Source organism: Peromyscus californicus, unplaced genomic scaffold, assembly GCF_007827085.1.
Source record: "Peromyscus californicus insignis strain IS unplaced genomic scaffold, ASM782708v3 Scaffold_18__1_contigs__length_77618521, whole genome shotgun sequence".
NCBI lineage: Eukaryota > Metazoa > Chordata > Mammalia > Rodentia > Cricetidae > Peromyscus > Peromyscus californicus.
In genome coordinates this window covers 13943647-13962257 of record NW_026294480.1, presented here as the reverse complement: position 1 = coordinate 13962257, position 18611 = coordinate 13943647, and the positions used below count along the sequence as shown (strand labels likewise).

Here is an 18611-nt window from a genome sequence, read left to right as displayed (position 1 = left end):
CTTCTGCAGGGGAGAGCCTCCCTATTGGTTGCCCAAGGCCCAGTGGTCACCCTGAAATCATGCACGTGCAATCAGATGTTCTGAGCAGAGGAGCAGCTGCAGAGAAGGCCCATGCGGCGGCTGCCGTTGACGCATTTGACGAAATGTATCACTGAAAGATAATGCGACAACAGAGCAGCCTTGTTTTCCTCTGGGCCCGTCTTGAAAGATGAAGTTTAAAGTCAGGAATCAAAACAATCACAGTGTTTCACTGTGAGAGTCCGCGGCAGATCTGCTGTGGGGAAGCAGCTCTGTCTTCTTGGCTTTGTCACACGCGGTCTCAGCTAGCGGAGTGGAGAACTTTGGGATGGCCGAGGAGGAAGAGGGTCTGGGTGTCTTAGTGAGGGGAGGAGCTGTCTCCGTTGACCATTCACTCCGGAAAGGGCCCGTTGTTAGATTTGTTTTCTGACTGGAAGGAATGAATTGTTGTTTGGGCTTTAAGTCTCTGTGTTGAGTGTCCCTCGCGTCTGTTATGGTTTGATCACAAGGAAATGGCATGAGCAGTCTTGGAGTGAGCTGTAGAAATAGATTATGTTCTCCCAGGTACTGCTTTAAGAAGATTTCTGAATGAGGGTAGTAATATCTCAGATATCTGGAGAGGTGGGGGGCATCTGGCTACCAAGGTCCCCTCACCCTATGAAAGATAAAACATGCATGTATTCTTCTCATGTTATCTCGGTCAAAAGACATATTCTCCCCAGGTGTGGTGGCACACAATGTTACTTCCGCTGCTCAGAAGGCTGAAGCAGGAATACAGCCGAGGCATCTGAGACCCTATCGCTATTATAAAATAAAGTTTAAAAAGTGGAGTGGGATATGCGAGCTTGCTTAGCATGCTTGAATCCTTGGGTTAGTCCTCAGTACCACAAAACAAGAATGGAGGGCGAGAAGGCAGCCAGGCTAGCTCCAGTTCCACCTGGACTTTCTCTGTTTTATGGTCTGACACATCACTATACACCCTGCCTTTTGCCTTTTGTCTGTAATCCCTTTTTAGATGATGATGTTTTTCTGTGAGAAGATATGTTGCCAAAGCACAGTATTTTCATATTCTCTGGAAGTGAGACTTCATGAGGAGTTTTAGAACTGGCAATGCTTGTTCATTCCTACATCTGCCAAGTAAGGGAGGCTGACCTCTCCGGGGCACTTGGAGGAGATCGCGGTCTGTACGTGTAGAGAAGGTTCCTGCTCACGGCTCTGTAGTCATTCCCGGGTCATTGACTGCTTCTGTGTGAGCTGCTTAAGGAGATTTCTCAGCTGCCTCAGGAGGAGCCATTTTGTCTGTCAGCGGGGAACCACCCTGTCGGATGACACAGCCTTGTTGCTGGGTCACCTTCTGTACCCTGAACAGAAGCCCCTCCTCCACTCTGGAAGGGTCTGTGGGAGCGCCTGTCAGCTGAGGCAAGGTTCAGGGTGGGCTGTGGCTTTTGTCCCGAGGTTCGACCGGCTCTGTTAACCCTTTCCCTGCCCTTTCTTGGGGGGACAGGTGGCCTGATGAACTCCTGGAAGCGCCGCTGGTGCGTCCTCAAAGACGAGACCTTCCTGTGGTTCCGCTCCAAGCAGGAAGCACTCAAGCAGGGCTGGCTGCACAAGAAAGGTGGCGGCTCGTCCACGCTGTCCCGGAGAAACTGGAAGAGGCGCTGGTTTGTCCTCCGCCAGTCCAAGCTGATGTACTTTGAAAGCGACAGCGAGGAGAAGCTCAAGGGCACTGTGGAAGTGCGGACAGCCAAGTACGTTCCTGCAGCGCGGCTTCTTGATCATACCAGTGGTCACGTTTTCGTTTGTGAGAGTGTGTGTGTGTGTCTGTCTGTCTGTCTGTCTGTGCACGCGTGCCTCTGTGTGTGTGTATATGGAAACCAGACAGCAGTGGAGGATGCCGTGCCTCAGAAGCTTCCTTTTAGAGAGAGTGCCTCTCACTGAGGTCTGGAGCTTGCCAAATAGGTTAGGCTGGTTGGCCAGCAAGCCCCAGGGATGCTCCTGTCTCTGCTCCCCCGTGCTGAGATTGCTAATATGTGCCAACACACTCAGCTCCTCCACTCCCCACCACCCCCACCCAACTAGCAAGGAGAAGGAAACGCTCTTAAAAAGCAAGGTGACAGTACAGACATGGAAATACACCGTCAAGGTGACAGGGGGCCACACGAGGGTGTCTTTATGGGGCTTAAAGGAAAAACAGGCCATACTTCGGGGTGTAAAGTGTCAGTTCTCTATTATGATTGACATATTTTAGTTATGTAACCTTTACTGTGTATGTCCCTTCCCATAATGCACTGGGTTTTAATCACGTGCATGCCCCATTATATATAGGCATAAGGTGGTAAATAGGACACTCTCCCTAAATGTTCTCTTAGAGGACACAGTTTGCTTGACTGTACATGGACCCCAAATGACGTCAGGCCTGATGGGCACTTTTCACCTTGTGCCCAGCTGTAACTGGAGTATGGCGTACTAGAAACTGTTCACATTTGATGGTAGTTAAGGGGAGGAGACATTGATTCCATTGTTTAGAGTAGGAGATGCATGTAGGTAGATGCAGGTAGGGGTTCTGAATTAGCAACAGGTTGTTGGATGCATTGTAAGGAGACGGGTATGTGTGCATAGTACACACAGGTGAGGGTCCTAAGCTGCCACGTGTGTTAGTAGAATTGGGTTTAGACTACACACGCCATCCCATCACACCCAGACATTTTAAATGGGTTCTGGAGCTTGAACCTAGGTCCTTGAGCTTGCATAGCAAGTACTTTACAGATTGAACTGTCTCACCAACCCATACGTTCTTTGCGTAAGTACTCTGACAGTCTTAACAACTCACTTTAGTAGGTTAAATTGTGAAGAACTGGGAAACAAGACTCAATCTCTGAATAATTTATGTTTCTGTGGTTGCAATTACACTCAGATATTGGTTTTCGCTCGGAAGATAGACCCTTGGACATATGTCCTCAGGAAATGTAGTGATGTGTATGCAGAGAGAGTTGGCTTGAATAAAGCCAGGTACAATGCACATCTCTGAACTCAACTCTGGGAAGGCTTAGGTAGGAAAATTGAATTTGAGGCCAGCCTGGTCTACTAGAGAGTTTGGGGGCAGACTGACCTATATGGTAAGACCCTCTTATAATAAACTGGGAAAAAATAAAGATGTGAATGTAAGGTAATTGGAGCCCGCCTGTGGGTCAGCCTGCCCCCTGCTATTTCCTCCCCACTCTGACTGTCATCCAACAGCTGAATGGAGAGCTGATTGGCGGGTGTGTTTTGAAATGAATCATTTATCTTCTGTCTGTGATGTGCTTACTAACTCCTCACCTGCGAGTCCCCGCAGTGGAAGAACAGAACTGGGATTGGAATTCCACACAACCTTCTTTCCTGCCAATAATCCCTTTTAGAAACAAGGCTCTGGCTGGTCAAGGGACTATTATTGTTAAAATTTAATGTTTTTAGAAAATTATTGCGGCTTGGAGGCAGCTGTTTTTCTTGGTTAACTAGGTACTAAGCATAAAAAAATAATTGTTTGGGAATAACCTGTACCCATGCTGCTTAACATTGGGCAACCATGAGTATTTTGGAGAGTTGCAAAATGAGCTTTGAAAGATGCGTTAGCCCCGCAAGTCACAAGACTTGAAAAGGGAAGATTGCCTCCCAGGAGTCAGCATCAGCAACTTAGGAAAATTACTCATGAGAATGTGCAAAGTAAAATGAGGAAGAACTTTTATGTATTTGATCTTAGGACCAGCAATAAAGAACAGCCAGCAAACTTTAGGGTCTTTCCAGGCTGTTCTATGGGGGTTCACCAGGAGCGAGGTTAGGTTTGGGGCAGTTTGGTTCTATAGAGTTCATTCACAGTCCAGATCTCACGTCATTGCCAGCTGTGGGTCCTGTGTGCCGTGGTACCCCACTCTGTTCATTCCATAGATAAGAGTGAGGCCACAGGAGTGCTGGGAGTCCGAGAGAAAGGTCGGGGGCCTCCCCAGGTGAGAGTAGCATGCAGGTGGCCCTCCAGAGCCAAGGTTTCCACATCTGCAGACTCAACCAGCCGCGGATCACAATTAGTCGGGGAAACATACGTCTACCCTGAACACACAGGTACAGACCTGTCCCTGGTTATTGCCTACACAGTGTGTAGCAGCAGCGTCTACACTGCACTGAGTGTTACTGGTGAACTAGAGATGTAAAGTGTAAGAGAGAATGCTCAGGTCGTGTGCACATGTGAGGAACCTCAGCAGCTGCATGGGCTAGTGTCTGAGGCAGGTCCTCAGATATCAAGGGACAGTGTTGTGTCCCTTCGTCTTTCCACCTGCTCTCTGCTTCCTAGTATAGATCTGTTGTCCAGGCGCTCCGAGTTGGAGTTGCTCTCATGCCCCATGGTACAGGGTAGTCCCAGGCATTTTGACTTCCTTGGTGGTGAGTGAAGGTGTAGCACATTAAAATTTGTTTTTCCATTTTAAAGTGTTTTATTATAGGACGTTTTACTTATACACACAAATAGAGGTGATAACACAATCCATGTCCTTACCCAGCCAGCTTCAGTGCCCTCCAGCCATGCACAAGGGTGTGTCATACCTAACCACGCTGACCAAGTCCTGGAAATATGGTAGTGTGCTCCTAAGGATTCTTTTGGGAACATAATCCATTTACATCATATTTAGCATCACCTCCTAGTATAGTAGATTCCAGCCATGGTCTGAGTTTCCCACATTCGCCTCATCAGTGTGCAGAGGAGTGATCTATTGGTTTTCTTGCTTGTGGAGGTTCTTTCTGCTAATCAGAATCCAATAAGGTTTGTGCCCAGGCTTGTCCAACCTTGTTATTTCAAGTGGGAAGACCTGCTGTGTGTGTGTGTGTGTGTGTGTGTGTGTGTGTGTGTGTGTGTGTGTGTGTATGTGTGTGTGTGTGTGTGTGTAAAATGATGTTTTGCCTGCATGAGGGTGTCAGGCACGCTAGAACTAGAGTTACAGTTATGAGCTGCCATGTGGGTGTGGGAACCGAACCCGGGTCCTGTGGAAGAACAGCCAGTGCTCTTAACCACTGAGCCGTCTCTCCAGCCCCTTGTACAATCTTTTGACACTGCAGTACAACACTGTACACACTCAAGAACTGCACAGTAAAAAAACAAACAGTAGAAACCCTCATATTGTTTTTAGTACATTTGGGCCACATTCACAGCCCTCCTGGGCCACCATGGGCCTGGGCATGGGTTGGCCATGTCTGATTGGTTTTAGATCACACATATCTTCTGGCTCATAGATTCCTGTCACCTCTGCCCCTGCTTTCATGTGCAGCTAGAATCAAAGACTGTCTCACTTAGGACCAGTCTCCAGCCTCACTGGTGGTGCCATGCAGATGTTTAGCTGAGCCTATTCTTCACCCCGAGTCTCAGTGAGTTAGTCCTTGTGCCTCCGGGGTGATCAAGTGAGTCCTTTTCTCCCTAACGGTGTTTCAGAATTGATGGCATCTGTTTCTATTTGAAGAATGATTGATTATAAAGTAAATATATTAATTCTTGAGGGGTTACAAAAATTTTGCTACAGTCATCTGTAGGGTATTGTTTTTAGAATGCCTTCCTCCCCCCACCCATCCCTCCCAACACACATATCAGGAATATCAAAATCTGTGTGTAAACACCCAGGCCGTATGTGAAATGGTATGGTGTTTGTATATAACCTACTTCCTTCCCTATATGACAAATCATCTCTAGATTCCTCATAAAAACTAGTACAATATGAATGTTATATAAATATTTAGGAAATATTGATAAAACCTATATGCTAAAACCTCTATGTGTTCAGTTCAGGAGTAATTTTTTTCTGAATATTTTCAATCTGGTATTGATTGAATCACACATGAGGAACCCACAAATACAGATTGTACTCATCTATTACCTGAAGTATTTCTATAAAGAAAACATTTCCTAAACAGGAGGTGGTTATCCGGAACTCCTCTTTTATAGTACAATCAAGCTAAATTCTCGTCTCCTCTTCTGTCCTCCAGTTTCCAGGAAAATGAGTAGGTTCCTTTGCATTGTCTAGCAGAGATGGCTTTATTGTTTTTGTTTTCCCAAGTATCCTTATGTGCTCCTGGGTTTAACAGATTTAGGGGGTTCCAGCCGCTGTACCTCTACTGGATCCCACAGTATCTCCATCTGGACCAGCAGTAGCCACTATGTAGTCCTTGGTCTGTTTCATTTAGTCCCAGCCATTTCTGAGAGCTTCCTAGTTTCCTGATGGAACGGGGTGTTCTCAGCTCTCTTTTAAGATCGAGTCTATCTATAGAAGGTCTTTGCTTTATTATTTCCCACTTCAGCCTTTGGGAAAGCCCTGAATTGGAGCCCAGCTACATTGTAGCCCTGACAACAACATCTCTGCCCTCTCTACTCCAGGGAAGCATTTATGTTCCCTGGGCCCTGCCTGTGTTTCTGAACATTCCTGGGATTTCAGGTGCAGAGCTGTGAGGCTGGTCACAGAGTCTAAAGCCCCATTTACACATGGGGGATCTGAGCTCGTGAGAGGGAACGTATGTGCCTTCGAGAGTCAGTATTCCTGCATCCTTCTTCTGCCTAACAGGATCTGTGCTGGTTGGGTTTTGTCAACGTGACATGAGCCAGGGTCATTTGGGGAAAGGCTTGATTAGTTTTGCTTGCCGTGATGTAGGAGAGCCTAAAGCACTGTGGGGAGTGCCAGCCCTGAGCAGGTGGTCTTGAGTGACATAAGAAAGCAGTCTAAAGAAGCCATGAGGAGCAAGCCACGAAGCAGCGCTCCTCCATGGCCTCTGCAGCAGTTCCTGCCTTGACTTCCCTCAGTGGTGGACTGTGATCAGGAAGTGTAAGCCAAATAGACCCTTCCTCCCTGGGTTACTTTTGGTCATGGTGTTCGTGCCATCAATAGAGAGAAAATTGGAATAGCATCCATCACGAGGCCTATTGGGTCACCCCTCTGTCTCTGCAGAGGGAGTATCACAGACCGCTCTGTGGGCTCTTTTATCCCTCAAATTTTATTTATTATTGGTATGAGTATGTGTGCCGTGTGTGGGTAATGTGCCGCGGCACATGTGTGGAAGGCAGAGGGCAACTTTGTGGAGTCGGTTCTCTCGTCCACCTTTACATGGGTTCCAGGGATTGAACTTAGGTCACCAGTTTCGTGTGACAAGCACCTTTAACCTCATAGCCATCTTACTGTCTTAAGATCTCATTTTTATTTATGTGTATTGTGTTGAAAGGCAGTTGCACACTTATATGTGGGTGCTCACAGAGGCCAGCGGAGGGTGTCAGCTCCCCCTGAAGCTAGACCTGTAGGAAGTTGTGAACTACCTGACCTGGGTGCCAGACGGTGACCTCTGCTTCTCTGGAAGAGCAGCAGCAAGAACTTTTTTCTACTGAGCCGTCCTCTGGCCCAAAACGTATTTAATTGTGTTTCAGTGAGACTAGCTATATGGTCATACCGTAAGTACTGTTTCTAGCCTGTTAGAATTTCAGTTTCGTTGATATAAAAGAAATGTTTTGCTGTGAGCAAATTCAGTGCTTCAGGGTTCAAAGCAACTGGCCCTCTCCTCAAGACCATTCTAACATCCAATGCATTATCAACTCTGGCATGTTTTCCCCTGATTTAGTTGGCCTGTCCCCATCCTGTGTCTCTAATATTAATTAGGGCATGTCCAGGGGAGATCAAGATGACACCAAATCCTGTCCTTGCTCCGGAGCTTCTGATGGAGGCAGTGTTGGGGAGGGTATGACAGGAACTGGATAGGCAGCTGCATTTCGCTCAGCTGTAACAAATACCCACAGCTGGGTGATTTTTTTGTTTTGTTTTGTTTTGTTTTGAGACAGGGTTTCTCTGTGTAGTTTTGTTGCCTGTCCTGGATCTCGCTCTATAGACCAGGCTGGCCTCGAACTCACAGAGATCCGCCTGCCTCTGTCTCTCGAATGCTAGGATTAAAGGAGTGCTAGGATTAAAGGCATGCGCCACCACCACCCAGCCAGCGGGGTGATTTCTAATGAACCAAATTTATTTGCCCATGGATCTAAATGCCAAGAAGCCAAGATTAAGAGGACACATCTTACTGTGTCATCTATGGCTGAAAAACAAGCATGCTTTCAGAGGGGAGCAAGGAATGTACCAAGAAGCACATGTCCTGAGTCTAAACTGTAAAGGTAGAGGCAGGAGACTTGCCAGTTTGAGGCCAGCTTGGCTGTCTAATGAGACCCTATCTCAATAAAAATACTAATGTGATGTAGCTTGGTGGTAGAGTGCTTGTCCAGCATGCACAGGGCCTGGGTTCAATTCCAGAACTACAGAAGAGGGTGGGGGTAGAGTAGAGAAACAGAAGAAGGAAAAAAGAAAAACAAAACAACATAATTTCCCGCCCCAAGATCCTTAACCCCTTCACGGTGGTGGAGCCTGCCAGCTCGCTCTTCCCTTCTTCAGAGCCCTGCCTGTAAATCCTACTTTGATCACACATCCAGCATAGGAGCTTGGGAGTGGCCTCCTGAAGCCACAGCTGCTGAGATCAGCTAGGGAAAGAGCTCACGCTGGACTAGGCTGCCTTCCGGGTTTCCTCCTGCTGTAGATCAGAGATGGGGGCCAGAGGAAGGCTTTTCTGGGCCTTGAGCATTGTCAGACGTTGGGTGTCCTCTGTGATAAGAGATTCCTGCAAAGAGACATGAGGGAAACACCCCACCACCCTCCTCCCTCCCCACCCCATCCCTAACCCCACTGCAGACCCAATATTAGGAGCACGGAGGAATCTGGCTCCCCCTAGAGGTCACTAATGGAAAGGCTGGTGACAATGTGCTCTATTAGTCGGTCCCTTGTTTTCATCCATGTTTATGATTTCAGTTACCTGTATTCAAATAACACCAATTAGAAAATTTCATGTTTAGAGGGAGAGAAATAGAGAGAGAATGGTCACCTTCCTTTGTTTTGGGGTATTGCATTTGTTATGTTCTGTTATTGATTACCCTTGCTGTGTCTAATGTACGAAGTAAGCGTTCCAGTTCAGATGCTTGTATGGGTTGTATGCCCCCAATTCGGAAATCCAAAGTCTGAAATTCTCCGAACTTGGAATGCTGCTGTGATGCCTCATGTAGAGAATTCCACTCTGACCTCACATGATGGGTTATAGTCAAAATTCAGGCATGTGGAAAACACTGTATAAAATTGTCATTCAGGAAGCTGGAGCGTAGCCCCATAGCATACCCTCTGCTTAGCATAAAACAAATGCCTTCAGGCTATATGTGTATGAAACATAAATGCATCCCATGTTTGGATTTAGGTCCCAGTATGAAATATAAAACACTTGGTCTCAGGTGTTCTGGGCCAGAGACACTCAACACTATGGGGGGAGGGGGCAGGGGAGGGGATCCCATAGTGTATGTGATGTTTACTACTGTCTGCAGCCTCAGGTGCCTCCTTAGGAGTCTCAGAAGAAATCTCTCATGAATAATGAGGGCCGTGGTATATAACTTCTAAAATAACACTTTCCAACTTGGTCATTAATTTTGTAAAATTGCCTTTCTCGGTTATGCCTAAGAGTTCTGCATTCTTGATTGCAAATTGATTCCCATTTGCCGCTTTTGTGTCTTGCAGGGAGATCATAGACAACACAAGCAAGGAGAATGGGATCGACATCATCATGGCTGACAGGACTTTTCATCTCATCGCGGAATCCCCGGAAGATGCCAGGTGAGGTCTACGGGATAGGCGTCCTTTTCCCTGTGGCCTCTCCTGAGCTCAGGGCAAGCCCCGTGCGAACACTGTTTGTTCTGTTGCCTTTAAAGGGGTTTTAGTTTTCTATCAAGACAGTTAAAGAGGCGTAGGAGATGTATGCTCTGTCTCTTAGGGTATCTTGCCTTAGAAAATGTGTTCAGGGGCAGCAGTTTCACGCTTTTCCAGCCTCAGATGCCGTCTGGTACAAACAACACTGAAAGCCCTCCCCTGTGGATGTTTTGAGCTTCGGAAGTAAAGGATTTGTACAGAGATGTAAAGAGCAGTCGTTAGCCATCATCTGCGTGATCAATGGTGATGCTGCTGTGGCATGCCGTGGATTTGAAAGTCTCTACCTTGACGGAGTCAGTGGACAGGCTGTTAACATAACCATATTGCAGGCAGTGTGTCCTCACTTGGTTCTCGGTCAGTCCTGTGGGGTGGGTGTCATTTATACTGCGCAGACTGACTGACAGACAGGAAAAGGCAAACCCAGACTGTAATAGAATACGAGCTCAGTTCTGTTGAATGGACGCATTACCCCCTACACACACACACACACACACACACACTCCCTGCATTTCTTTCTGAAGGGGCTCAGATCTCGGGCTGAGGTGAGGGGAAAATGGAGTCACTTGTTGGCTGGTGCAAGCTGCCTGTCTGGACCTTGAGTTTCTGTGCTGGAGTACTGAGCATAGGGAGGAGACAGAGCTAGGGAAACGTGACCTTTGCTCTTCAGTGAGACACATCATGTGGCCATGTAGTGTCTAGGGCACATTTGGGGGCCTTTGTGGGACTCCAGGGTTCTGGTGGAGGTGGTTGTTATCTTTTCTGAGCAGTGCTAGGTGGTAATCTATGAGGATGACGGCAAGGGGCTTCTGCTCCTCAGTCTTCAGCCCGGGAGTCATGAGAACTTTCTGTTGGGTTCTCAGACCCGTCCCTCACTCCCTCCTGCCTGCCCTTTGAGCGTCTTTAGGTTGATATAATACCACGGCAGCAACGTGAAGAGTAAAGACACCAGAAAGGGATTCTTCCCAAGGGAACAAACTGAAGCTCTGGCTGGACTCATAAATTATAGCCCAAACTGGAAAAACAAGCAAACCTGAAATGACAGCCCTCACATTCTGTCTGGGGCTCCTAGAGACCACATGTGGCTCTCAGAGGTCCAGGGACAGCCCACAGGTTCTCAGCCGAGTTACAAGCCAGTCATCTGGCAGCTGCTCTCTCTGTTTTGTGCCATGATGAACCTGCTAAATTTAACGTTTGGAATGTTCTAGTCAAAACCTTTTCCCCTGACCAATGGAAGACATTTAAAAAAAGAAATCTTGCTGTATAGATTTAAAGTTATATGTGATTCATAGGAAATTTTGTCAATTGTAGGAGTATCAATAGAAATCGAAAGCAGGACGGTTTTGTTCTTGGTGTTATGTATGTGAGTGTGTTTATGTATGTATGTATGTATGTATGTATGTATGTATGTATGTATGTGATTCCTATGGCATACATCTTGAATTACGTATGTTACAGCGTTTGCTTTAGGGGATTTTTCTGAGGTTATAGAGCCCTGACTGCAGGGTGTGCCTTCTGGTCGAAGAAGGATGGAGCAAGGCCACATGGGAGGTTTTGCTTTGCTATATTTTTCTCCAAGAGTCTGCAGTATTGAATGTTTTCAGAGTTTCTCCGTCAGGAATTTTAGGAAGAAGGTGTTAGTGTTTGCTGTAAATAGTTCACACAACTAGCTTTCTGTGGGGATGTTATTTTTCCACTTAACTATTCCATTACATACCAAGTCTTTCCTCTGTCCCTGCTTAGTAGTGGTGTGTGTTTACTAAGACACAGAATAGCCTTGAGAAGGGGTGCCTTGGCTTCTCTCTCCCACGCCATGTTTGTGTAATCAGAGCTGTCTGTCTGTCTGTCTGTCTATTCCAGCTCTTTTTCTTTCTGTGCGTCTTGGCTTCTTGGTTCTAGCAGGACTTTTGTTCTGCTTGGGTTTTTCTGAAATTGATTTCTCTTTTCAAAGTCTTTCTGATTGTGAGGAGGCTGGAAGTGAGAAAACCTAGTTGAAATAAAGATGGAAGAATTTTGATCAAAATCATTTTGACTTAGGCACCTGCTTTGATTTCCACCTCCCTTGTGGTTTCGTTCACTGGGGTGGAAGTCCTGGCAGCCACAGAAAGCCCCTGGTCCCCAGACAAATACAGATGTTAAGCACTTGGTCTGAGGCGGTTTCTCCTCCGTTGTTGACTTTCTTTCCTTTGATAGGTGTCCCTTAGGACATGAGTGTAGTACTCAGCAATGTCTGAGGTTGGCACGGAGGAGACTTAATGTGATGGTCTGTCCCAGCTAAAGGGAGTTTCGCTGGTTGGTTTTTTTTTATCTTTGCTTATGATAGTATGCAAGCAGAGCTGCTCAGAGGAGATGTCTTGTGGGCAGGAAACATGGAAAAGCATTGTTTTGCCCCTCTGAGCTTGGCCACCCGTGACCCTTGCCCTCTCTCTCCACAGCCAGTGGTTCAGCGTACTAAGTCAGGTCCACTCATCCACAGACCAGGAGATCAGAGAGATGCACGATGAGCAGGCAAACCCCCAGAATGCCGTGGTGAGTGAACACTGACGGGGGCAGGGTGCCCGGAGGTGGTAATGGGAAAGAACTTAGGCTAGGCAAGAGGGTAGGACTGGATATGTCTAGGTAATCTTTATAAGTAAAAGAATAATGATTAAGGAGAAAAGCAGGACTATTTAAAATCTTAAATTCTGTTTAAAATCTTGCATAGAAAAGAGCAAGTTACAGATGAATTCAGCTACATTCCACATCTTCCACCTGAAATCTTAAAAAAAATCACAATTTTCATAATATTACAGAAGATGTGATTTTTTTTAAGCTATATGAGGTTTTTTATAATACTTTTTTTTAATGTGTTTATTTTTAATTGTGTTTAGGAGGCTAGGTATGTGCGTGTGTGTTGCAGTTGCCCTCAGAGGACAGAAGAGGGCATCAGATCCCCCTAGAGCTGGAGTTCCAGGAGATGGTCAGCCACCCAGTGTGGGTGCTGAGAACTAAGTTCTGCTCCTCTGCAAGACTGGCATGCTCTCTTAACCACTGAGCCCAGACCACTTTAGAATCCCACTTTAGAATCCAAGGTTTCTTTGCAGAGTAATTTTTTCAGTTAACAAAGGATCATAGCCTAAATCAGTAAATTTACACTATTGAGAAGTTGATGAGTAGTCTTCAGTAAAAATATTTTGAGGACAAGAAGGACTGACTGATGACATAGTGTTTTGTTTTTTTTTTTGTTTTGTTTTGTTTTGTTTTTTCGAGACAGGGTTTCTCTGTGTAGCTTTGCGCCTTTCCTGGAACTCACTTGGTAGCCCAAGCTGGCCTCAAACTCACAGAGATCCGCCTGGCTCTGCTTCCCGAGTGCTGGGATTAAAGGCGTGCGCCACCACCACCCGGCGACATAGTGTTTTGAGGTGTGGACTATAGCCCCTGCCCCATCTAGAGACTGACAGAACTCATTAAAGCATGGGACCTTTTCTTAAATAATTGTCATCTTGCAGCTCACCCAGAAAGAAGGCATTTCTTTGCCTTGTTTTCTCGGGAGTTATAACATAGGGATGCCATGTGATGCCATTCAGCTCTGGTACCCCCTCACCATCCCCTTTTTGTTCCTTTCCAGGGCACACTGGATGTGGGGCTGATTGACTCTGTGTGTGCTTCCGACAGCCCTGATAGGTAAGCTCCGATAGACACAGGACAAAGACACAGAACATCTCACAGGTCCTCACAGGTGGCCTTGCCGCTGCACCTAGGCTATGTATGAAACCTTAGCAACCACCTCATCCAGAGTCATTCTAAGAAGGGACTTTGGGTTGCTAGGCAAAGGAGAAGCCAGATCTTGACAGTCCGTTTTCAAATGCCAACTGCAACACAAGAAGAGGGTGGTGTTTGTGTGAGGATCTACATGGGATAGCTTTTCTTCGTGGGGTGTTTTTTTGTTTTTTTTTTTTTGGTTTTTTTTTGAGATGGGGCCTGACTGTGTTAGACCAGGCTGGAGTCAAGTTTGGGGCAGTTCTTTTGTCTCAGCCTCCCAAGTTCTAGGACCACATGTGTGAGCCACCATACCTAACAGTCATGAAATTCTTACAGCAAGAAAATGGCCATTTTTGGAAAATGGTACTCCAGCATAAGGAGTTTGTAGTGTTCCTTTCCCTAAAAATTAAGAAGACCTTGATGAGTATTAGTGTGAAATAGATAGATGTAAATCCAACCATGAGCCTTGTTCTTGACATTTCTACTTTCTCTGTTTTGACCTTCAAGGCCAACCATCTTCAGGTAGTGAGAGCTCTGGAGTTCTCATTACCTACTCTGGGGCTCTTGTGGGATGGGATGGGGATCTTCTGTCTCCAGAAATCAGTCAACACCACCTTCAGCCTGGCTTAGAAGTGTTTAACTCCTATGCGGTCAGTCACCAAAGTCCAGGTTCTTCATGTTTACTTAAGTTCTGCCTTAGTAACCTGCTTCTTTTTAAACCCACCGCCCCAGCAAGCCTGGCAGGGTGTCCTAGTCAGTGTTTCTATTGCTGTGAAGAGACACCACGACCACCCCAACTCTTATAAAGGAAACACATTTCATTGGGGTGGCTCACTCACAGTTCAGAGGTCCAGTCCATTCTCGTCATGGCAGGAAGCAAGGCAAGCATGGTGCTAGAGAAAGAACTGAGTAGAGAGTTCTTACATCTTGACTTACAGGCAATAGGAAGTGGTCTGAGACACTGGGCATGGCTTGAGCATATATGAGACCTCAAAGCCCACCTCCACAGTGACACACTTCCTCTAACAAGACCATACCTTCTCTAACAAAGCCACACCTCCTAATAATGCCACTTCCTTTGGAGGCCATTTTTTTTTTTTTTCAAACCACTGCGGATGGCCTATACTGAAAACTTTACATTCTGTTATTCTGTTTCTCACCTTTCTTCCTTTCCAGCTACAGTTTTTGGGTTTTGTTTGTTCATTTTATTTTGATTTGGTCTGTTTTTTTCGAGACAAGTTTTCTCTGTGTATTCTACCTGTCCTGGAACTCACTCTGTACACCAGGCTGGCCTCGAACTCACAGAGATCCGCCTGCCTCTGCCTCCCAAGTGCTGGGATTAAAGGCGTGCGCCACCACTGCCACTACCACCACCCAGCTCAGCACAGTTTTAAGGGACCTCTGGCCACAGGCAGACAGTCTAGTTCACCTTTTTTTCTTGAACTCTGGTAGTGCTTTGCTGCAGTAGATATTGAAAGCTCCCAAGAGAGGAGAATCCAGGCAGTAGTATAAGCAGCTAGATGAAGGAATTAGTGTGTGCACAGTCCCCTGAGCGGTCCTGGGCACTGGCAGACAGGAGCTGAGGGACAAAGTAAGTTTCCATTATCACTTTAGCCCTGTCTGGGAAGTGAGCCCTTGTGGAGTGGCTTTGAGACCATGGACCCAAGTAGCGTTCTGTACCAGGCCCAGTCAGGGACGTAAGATGTTCCATTGACACCTACTTGCTAATCCTCCTCCATTACCACTGTCTGGAATTTCATTCTCCACCACAGAAATACTATCCAAGGCTATATCCAGAGGCAGGAAGAAATTGGTTTTGGAGATGCATTTAAAAAAAAAAAAATCCCCCATGGTTACCTTATTTTGCCTTCCTGGAACTAGTTTCTTCTGGAAAGTCTAGGGGAAGAGATGTTTTTCCCTCTCAGGACTTCTCTGGATGAGTGTGTTGCTCCAAGTTTGACGGCTAATGATGCATAAAATAAATGCCACAGAAATATGAGCAAGGTTTGCCTTAAGATGAACTGTAAATAGCATCCCAGTGTCTCCCAGGGACCCCACCACCAGGGCAAAGGCTGGGAAGCTTTGGTGCAGACAGGTGATGCCGGCCCTGGATCTAAGAGGCTCCCCTTCTTTCTCGCCCTGTCTCTTCTCAGACCCAACTCGTTCGTGATCATCACAGCCAACCGGGTGCTGCACTGCAACGCAGACACGCCGGAGGAAATGCACCACTGGATAACACTGCTGCAGAGATCCAAGGGGGACACCAGGGTGGAGGGCCAGGAGTTCATCGTGAGAGGTGCCTGCCGGCTCTGTTGTCTTCCTGAGTCAGGGTCTATTGGTGAAACTATTAAGGCCACTGCACGTACTTAAAAGGGAGGTTTATTTTGTGGGGTAACTCACAAATGAAGGGATAGGTAACAGGGTCTGGGAAAGGTGTAGCACAGTCCGGCGGTGTTTTCTGGAGAACTCTGCTCGGTCTACCTCCAGTGTCCAGGGTCCAGGAACCAAGAGAGCCGGCGCATCCGGATCTTGGATCCTCAGGGCCCTCTCTGAGGCCCGCCTTGTAGGTGTGACCATTACCGAAGCCTCAGTGGAGTTGGAACTTCCAGATCAAAGCTGGAATGACTACCCACTACAAGGGTCTCTTACTGAACCATCAATGCAGCTGGGCCAGATGGCCACTGAGGTCCAGGGAGTCCTCCTGTTTAGGATGACAGGTGCACGCTGCTGTGACCAGGCCCTTCACATGGGTGCTGGGACTCCAAGCTCAGGGTCCCACGCTTATGCAGCAATCACTAAGTGGCATCTCCTCGTCCTTAAACAGCTTCTCCAAGTTGCTTGGTCTGAAGAATTTGAGGAAAAAAACCCAACAAAACAATGATTATGGCCATTTTCTAACCAATAGATAGAAATGCAGCCCATATTTAAAGTTTTACAGATGTAAATGATGCCGTGGCACTTAGGGTTTTGAGTCACATTTGTGTTTTCAGTGCTAGGGCTGGGTCCCCAGGGCCTCAAGTATGTCCCCAAAGCACTCTACTACTGATCTTTACCGCCAGCCCCTCATGATAGTCTTCTGACTGACCCTTGAACCTTCCTTTCCAGGGTGGTTGCATAAAGAAGTAAAGAACAGTCCGAAGATGTCCTCACTAAAACTGAAGAAGCGGTGGTTCGTCCTGACCCACAATTCCTTGGATTACTACAAGAGCTCAGAGAAGAACGCCCTGAAACTAGGCACTCTGGTCCTCAACAGCCTGTGCTCTGTTGTGCCCCCCGACGAGAAGATATTCAAGGAGACAGGTACCCAAGGCCCCGGGCTGAAACACAGCCAGGCTGAAAGCGCAGGGTGACAAATCTCAGAAGGCCAGGGCTTGCTCCAGCGAAGAAGTGAAATTTCTGCCTAGTGGATTTTGGCTTCAAAATACAAAAGAAATTCTGTTTCTTGATTCACGTTCTGAGGCTGGCTGTGGTTGGTTCTAAATGCTTTGTATTTGAAGCTATAGCGAAGCCAGTTTGATTTTCAGAGATGCAGAAAAAGTCTGATAAGAACAAAAAAAATGTAAAGACCTTCAGACTCATCGGATTTCAGCCTAGTGCATAAGAAACAGCTGCGTAGGTAGGCAGGCCCGCTGTGGTTTTTCCCCTAAGTTGGTTCGCACCTTGTCCAAGCATGCAGTCTCTAGCGGCTTTCTCTGCTGAGGGGAGGGGCTGTGGAAGGGAGAGGAGAAGCAGGAGGTGGGAGGAATGTCCGGATAAGCTGTACATTGGCACTTTTGTGCCAGTCCCCAGAATGGGGCGTTAGCTGGCACCCACTCTTTCTTTGAGAGAGACCGCTCTCGTTCAAGTATTTGCGTTGGGCTCCTTGTTTTAGTATTTGTCTTCTCTTGACTTCCAGCTCCACAGTGCTGGGGACACTGTTTTCTGTTTGTCCCTGGGTGCCTAGTGCCAGACACAGAGCCTGTAGATCTCCAGTGTTTACTGAGTTAAATCACTGATTAAGACTTCCCTTCCCGTGGTGCTGGCTGGGGCACCAGGACAAGCTGTGGGACTTAAGCCTTGGTCCCAGAGGGCGAAGTTGACACACGTGTGCTGCACTGCCTTGCAGGTTACTGGAATGTCACTGTATATGGGCGCAAACACTGTTACCGACTCTACACCAAGCTACTCAACGAGGCCACTCGGTGGTCGAGTGCCATTCAAAACGTGACTGATACCAAGGCTCCCATCGACACGCCCACCCAGCAGCTGATCCAAGATATTAAGGTGAGAAGAGAAGCCCAGGAACTCCTCATGCCGTCTTCTCTTGGCCGAAAAGACTCAGGATTTCACTGGCTCGGTTTTCACTAGTACTGTGTATTTTTTGTTTTGTTTTGTTTTTTGAGCCAGGGTCTCTCTGTGTAGCTTTGAGCCTTTCCTGGAACTCATTTGGTAGACCAGGCTGGCCTCAAACTCATAGAGATCCGCCTGGCTCTGCCTCCCAAGTGCTGGGATTAAAGGCATGCGCCACCACCGCCCGGCAGTACTGTGTATTTTTTCAGTTGAGAATCTGAATGAGATTCTAAGTGAAATTTTACACTGATAATGTTTTGTCTCTATAGAGGTGTTAGAATTTGGCACTCTCTATATAGACAGAAGATTGTGTGTGAACTGGGTTAGGACCACCCAAGCCATCCCAGGGTCACCTCAGCCCCAGCTGGGGACCTCTTAGAAGTAACAGTAACTCACTTCTCACTATTCAGTTCTAGGCCACAGAAGTAGATTCACAAAGAGCCCAGATTGGAGGGCTGGTAATATGGTTCAGTGTTTGTTGATGGGTACAGGGCCCTGGGTTCAGTCTCCACTACCTGAAAGAAAACAAAGAGCCCCGTTGATCTGGAACACGTGGGATCCCGTCGGCTACCTCCAAATACCACAAACAACAGATCTCACTGATTTCATTAAGTTGCCGTTCCCTCTTGTAAGCTTAGTTGTTGAGTAAACATATGTTGTTTACTAACAATAAACCAGCTGCCACAAACCTGGCTCGCAGTCCTGTGGACCCAGTGGAGCTGGCGAGGGTCTAATAAGTCCATAGCT

General features: G+C 47.0%; 1 protein-coding gene across 5 annotated transcripts in view; it reads left to right on the top strand.

Moving 5' to 3' along the window:
- The window catches only part of Myo10 (myosin X), a 212592-nt gene that overhangs the window by 181038 nt on the left and 12943 nt on the right, over positions 1-18611 (top strand). For all 5 annotated transcript variants that reach the window (XM_052743059.1, XM_052743055.1, XM_052743057.1 and 2 more), the window contains 7 exons: positions 1523-1766; positions 9609-9704; positions 12230-12323; positions 13402-13457; positions 15689-15831; positions 16641-16835; positions 17641-17798. In XM_052743059.1, coding sequence (XP_052599019.1) covers positions 1523-1766; positions 9609-9704; positions 12230-12323; positions 13402-13457; positions 15689-15831; positions 16641-16835; positions 17641-17798 — 986 coding nt within the window. The remainder of the gene's footprint in view (positions 1-1522; positions 1767-9608; positions 9705-12229; positions 12324-13401; positions 13458-15688; positions 15832-16640; positions 16836-17640; positions 17799-18611) is intronic.